At 31.0% G+C, this 6,040-nt stretch overlaps 1 protein-coding gene across 1 annotated transcript; it reads left to right on the forward strand.

Annotated features, from left to right (window-relative positions):
* The first annotated feature begins 95 nt into the window (after positions 1–95).
* Positions 96–3,823, forward strand: LOC102591673 (basic leucine zipper 61). The gene is made up of 5 exons (XM_006348779.2): positions 96–779; positions 1,261–1,351; positions 1,470–1,596; positions 2,030–2,201; positions 3,303–3,823. The coding sequence occupies exons 1-4, from the start codon at positions 244–246 to the stop codon at positions 2,185–2,187; spliced, it is 912 nt and encodes a 303-aa protein (XP_006348841.1). The 5' UTR covers positions 96–243; the 3' UTR covers positions 2,188–2,201; positions 3,303–3,823.
* The last annotated feature ends 2,217 nt before the right edge of the window (positions 3,824–6,040 follow it).

Raw genomic sequence — 6,040 nt, forward strand, 5'->3', positions numbered from 1 at the left:
ACACACATCCCCATGGCACCCCCACACCCCCCCCCAAACTTATAGAAAAAAAAACCATAGGTTAAAAATAAAAAATAAAATAACAATATGTATATCATAATGTTGATAATCATCACCACCATGTCCTTGTGCTAGTTTTTATGTTCTTTTTTCTAAACATTCCATGTTCCCTTCACTATATAAATCACACATCCAATTCTCATTTCTAGTTTGGACTACTTTGGCTTTCAATTTCAATCCAAAATGGCACAACTACCTCCTAGAGTACCAAACATGATTAAAAATTGGCCTGATTTTTCACCACATCAAAAAATCGAAACCACTACTGTCAATCACCATCATCAGAACCCGTCATGGGTAGATGAATTCCTCGACTTCTCATCATCAAAACGAGGGTCTCATCGGAGATCCATTAGCGATTCCATCGCGTTTCTCGAAGCTCCAATGGTTGAAGAATGCCGAATTAGGCTATCGAGTTCGGGTACTCGCACGGAATTCGATAGATTCGACGATGAACAACTTATGTCTATGTTTAATAATGACGACATTGCAAATAATAATGAACACAATTCCAATCCTTCGTCCCCTTCGGATCATAACAGTATTAATCACGAAGAAAAGAAAATTATTCATGGAGAGGAGCAGCCACAACAGCTTAAGATTGAACCTGAAGAAGTTGAAAGTTCATGCAAATCTGATAATGAACAAAATGCTGCTGCTGATGATGATCATGTTGATAATTCTAGCAAAAAAATCGTCGATCCGAAGAGAATTAAAAGGTAAAATTATTCCTTCTGTTTCACATGAGATTTCTGTTCTTTCCTGAACTCATCTTATAAAACACCTTCATTGTCTTTTAACAGATGTGTTGTCAGTCAAAAGAGTTGATTTTTCATATAATCACTCAACTAATAGTTATTACATCAAAAAGTCATATTCCTGCTGAGATAATAATTATTAGTTGACTGACTTAAGAAACTCTATACAATTATGATAGTACAAATTATAACTTTCAATGTTCTTCTCGTTGTTTTTATAGAACTTCCTTCCTCACCATCGTTCATTAATACAACATTAACATTATTTGATTCCAAATTCAGAGCAATTTAGTGCGCGGACATAAATTTCTGAGCTTAATATATAGTATAATAGTAAAGTTATACTACAATGTCTAAGGAAATTGTGGAATTTATATAATGTTGATTGATAATTATTTGATAATAATTGTATTTTTGTTTTGAATTATTGGTTTGAATATAGGATCTTGGCAAATAGACAATCAGCACAAAGGTCACGGGTGAGGAAATTACAGTACATATCAGAGCTAGAACGTAGCGTTACTACACTTCAAGTAAGCAAAATAATTTTATTTTCTATAGTAATTAATGACATTAAAAGTTGTTTAATTTGTTAATTAATTTTGATTATTTATATCAATTAATTTATTTATTTTTCTTGGTTTTACGAAGGCTGAAGTTTCAGTATTGTCACCAAGAGTTGCATTTTTGGACCACCAACGTTTGGTTCTAAATGTTGATAATAGTGTCCTCAAGCAAAGAATTGCAGCTCTTGCCCAAGATAAAATATTTAAAGATGGTAAATTTTTCTTCTTTTTCACTCAACTATATACTATAATATATTCATTTTTCTATATATGTAGCTTCTTTTGTACTCTCATTAATTATTTTAATACCTCCCTAGCTACATCAATTAGTCCCAATTCTATTTTAAAAAGTAGTAGTAGTAATTTTCACTTTCTATACACAGTATAATTTTTCGATGATAGATACTCAACTGATAATCATTATTCTTGATTGTTGAATATAATGTTACGTTTTCCACTACTAGAAAATATGAAATTAATTAGCTAAAATTTATTGGTAATCTCCCGCTAATTGATTTTTCGTATAATCCATTGTTTATTCATAGATAAATGGAATTAACATATGATTTTTGTTGTTAGTTCAACTACCAAATTTTGGTCGTCGCTAATTTTTATTTTTTATTTTTTGTGTGTGTGGGAATATAGCTCATCAAGAAGCATTGAAGAGAGAAATAGAGAGGTTGAGGGAAATATATTACCAACAGAACTTAAAGAAGATGGAAAATGATGATGATGATGAACACCCAATAAAGACACAACAAGATGTTAATGGCTCTGAGAAGAAAGAACAGCTTGTCAACTGATTTTTCAGCTATAGGTACACTTTTGTTGTTATTTCAGTAAGATTTATATGTGTTATCATCTGTGACGGAGTCAGAAAATTTGACAAAAAATATACAAAATTAAATATACACTCATATAATAGCTAATATTTAACCTCCACAACAATAACAATAACAACATATCCAATGAGATTTGGATCGGAAGGAGTAAAATATACTCAGACCTTATATTTGTAGAAAGGTTGTTTCAACATTTAACCTATATATATACACCACATAATTTTCTGGTGAGAATCTACATCAAACCACTCTTCGCCTAAGATGACTTTTATCCATGGTTACCATCAACGATCCAATGTGATGGATGAGTTTCTCTTCACTCTTAATTAGTTAATGACCTCGAGTTTGAGCTCTCTAGAAATAGATAAAACTTATACTCCCTCCGTCCACAATTGTTTGTCAGGGTAAGGTCATGCACACCCCTCAAGGAAAATTTAATACAAGGTGTAATTTGACTAATATAACCCTACTATTCCAAGAATACCAAAAGTCCACATAATTTTTCAATTGAACTACACTATCATTAAGGGCATAATTGGAAAAAAGTGACTAATTATTTCTTGATTATTTAAATTGACAATTAATCTTGGACATCTATTTTTAGTATACCTGCCAAACAATTGTGAACGGAGGGAGTAATAGAAAGCCTTTTTTACTTTAATGAATTCTTTATAGGTGATATGAATCTGAATTAGTTAGATGTGTGTTAATAAAAAAAAATACTTAGCATATTGTTGAGAATACCAATAAATAGTAGGGGTGGGAGGGTGGGAAGAGGGGACCAAAATTGGTACCAACAAATAGTAATGTCATAATTAATAGTATAATAATAATAAAGATACCAACGATGGTCAATCCTAATCTAATAAATAATGGTAGAATACTCTTCCCTACAAGGAAACAGTAATTTCCATGAAAAGGAAGTATTAGAAGAGTAATGATAAAAATTATACATGTCACAAGTTTGAACTGAAAAACCAGCTATTAATGTTTGTGTTACGATAGATTATTTGTATTACACCCCTTGGAGATGTGATCCTTCCGCAAACCCTAATAGCCCCATTATTTGTATGCAGGATGAAAAAAGAATGTAGCTTGAGGAGAAGCACTAAGCAGATTCATGTGGTATCTGGACCTACCAAGAAAGTTTCTTATTATGGAGGGGACAAGATAAGGTCACTTGAATTCTTGCATTGATCTCTCAATTTCTAGGGGACCATATAAACAACTTAAATTGTTTTTCTGCTTAGGGATGGGTGTCTTATTATTTTTATTTTTATTTTTCAATCATTAATTTCTCTTATTTTTTTTATTAAAAAATATTTCTATGAACTACTTTCAAAAAATTTTATTGTTGGAAGGGGGCATGTGGAGTTCTTTGTATTGGGGATTGTGACTTGTCAGTTAGCTGTTTGATGTCAGGGTTAGTCAGTGCTTTTCTTGTGAGTGGTTGTTATTTTTAATTATTTTTTTATCTTGTTACTATGTATTATCTTGGTAAATGTAAATATTTCTTTCATGTTATTGTATTTGAAATCACAATTTCGGATTAGTTGGAATCGATTGTATGAATCTTTTCTATTCATTCTAATGTTACATAGCAATTTTCTATCTAATACTTATTGTTATGTTGAGATTTTTCTTGGGAGGTTACACTGAATATAATGTTGTTATTGTGTACTTATTGCTACATTAATATGTAAATGATTGGTAGGCGAGACGAGAAAGGTTCTTGGTAAATATATGGAACCCTAGGGGGTGTTTTTTGGAGTGGAACTTTAGAAAACACATTTGGCCATATAAGAAATCAACTTCAAGTTGAATTTCAAAATTAAAACACCAAAAGATTTTTTTCACTCTAAATTATTCACAAAAATTTGAATACAACTTCAATTTGTATTCATAATCAAACACAACTCAAATTTTCAAATATCATTTATCACTTTGAAAACAAAAAAAATACTTTTTTTTCAAATACTCACAGTTTTCATGGTCAAATGCCCCCTTAATCTCAACTGGTTAGTATCGTGTATTCGTCTTACATGTATTTTTTGCTTTTATTATGTTCCATTCTTAGTATGCAATTTAATACTCTCCCAATCTCATTTTAATTATCGTTTTAGCTTTTTCTATGCTCATAAAAGAAAATTTAATAATATAAGATATAGTTTAAAAGAGGAAAGGCTCAAAATAGTCCCTCATCTTTGGGTTAAGGCTCAAAGTCATTCTTGAATTTTCACATGGAGCACTAATAGTACCTCATGTTTGCAATATTGGTGCACTTTTGGTCCTCCTCAAAAATTTTGCCTATTTTTAACATTGATTTTATCCATAACTTATGTATGATATGTTCAATCGTCATTTTATATATTTAGTAGAAATAATAACTCCATATGAGAGAATGTGAGAAGAAAAACATCTTGTTTTGTTAAGTAGAAATTGTATTGCAGGTAAAGTTGAGAGGTTCATCACGATAATTTCACGAGCAATAGTGTATTTTTTTTTCTTTTCTTCCAACGTCATATGTTAAGATGTTCTTAGTTTAGCTGCAGTAATATTTCTACTGAACAGAACAATGTGTTCTTCTTATCACATTCTCTCACATAGAGTTATTATTTCTACTAAATATATAAAAAGACGATTGGACATTCCTTAGATAAAATTGTGGACAAAATTAATGTTAAAAAATAGGTAAAATTTTTGAGGAGGACCAAAAGTGCACCAATATTGCAAACATGAGGGACTATTAGTGCTCCATATAAAAACTCAAGGATGACTTTGAGCCTTAACCTAAAGATGAAGGACTATTTTGAGCCTTTCCTCTAGTTTAAAATGATAGTTAAAATGAAACGAAAGGAGTATGATATTAACGTGACATTTTTTATTAGCCTTCATGAATATTAAATTCTAAATTCATAATTAAAAATTTACAGTGAGTTAAATACTATATAGTGAATTTCAATGTTTGTGGTCAGTCATCTTTGACTGTCAGTCAATAGTAACTGGGGCCAATAATATAAAATATAGAAACAAAATAAAAGTTAAAAAGTATTGCAAAAAAAGATAAATTCTTTAAAGCCAAAAATGTACAAATAAAGTTTTCATAAAGTTAAGCACATGCACATAAAATTATGCATATAATTCAGCTGAAATTTATAGTTAGAGCTAAAAAATTGGAAGTACTCCATTTATTACAACAATGATAATAATTCAACTTTCAGATTTGTCATTCTATGAAAAGCACATGCTATGTTTTGAATTTCCATCACAATAATTGAAAAATCAATGAGTTGAAATTACTTCATTCTTAATTGAGTCTCGAGCTGGAGAATTAAATGAAAAACCTTTCGATAATAAATGTTTTCTCCATCTTAGTGGTCTACCCAATGCGACTCTAGACAGGCCGGACCAGTAATATTTGGATACGAGTGTAACACCCCGACTTTCCGAAACGTCTAAAATTACTCGTATCTCCATGAAAAGACAAGGAGGGTGGGTAATAAATTAAGAAGGATGTGGTATGTCATATTTTAAGTGTTCAAATGTTTTATCTTAAGTTTTGAAGTTAAGTAAGTGGCAAAATAAAAGTTGGCGAAAGTTATCATAAGTTCCTTTTTAAAGATTTCTTTGAAATTTGGGTCAAATGTATTGGATGTTTTCTCCCAATATATAAAGATTTAGAAGGCCTATTACCCATTAAATCGAAGGCCTACGAGTCTAGTTTGCAACGCACAAAACCCCCGTATCAAACGGACATCTGAGTAAGAAGTTATGAGGGTTTTACTAGGGACTGCCAGGGCAGAATCCGGGTCGG

Source organism: Solanum tuberosum, unplaced genomic scaffold (assembly GCF_000226075.1).
Source record: "Solanum tuberosum cultivar DM 1-3 516 R44 unplaced genomic scaffold, SolTub_3.0 scf00102, whole genome shotgun sequence".
Taxonomy (NCBI): Eukaryota; Viridiplantae; Streptophyta; class Magnoliopsida; order Solanales; family Solanaceae; genus Solanum; species Solanum tuberosum.

Excerpts from the sequence above, each read along its gene's own strand:
- LOC102591673 (XM_006348779.2), top strand. The coding sequence starts at position 244 with ATGGCACAACTACCTCCTAGAGTACCAAACATGATTAAAAATTGGCCT. Across the intron at positions 1,352-1,469 it reads GTAGCGTTACTACACTTCAA|GCTGAAGTTTCAGTATTGTC; the intron begins GTAAGCAAAATA and ends GGTTTTACGAAG. Across the intron at positions 1,597-2,029 it reads AGATAAAATATTTAAAGATG|CTCATCAAGAAGCATTGAAG; the intron begins GTAAATTTTTCT and ends GTGGGAATATAG.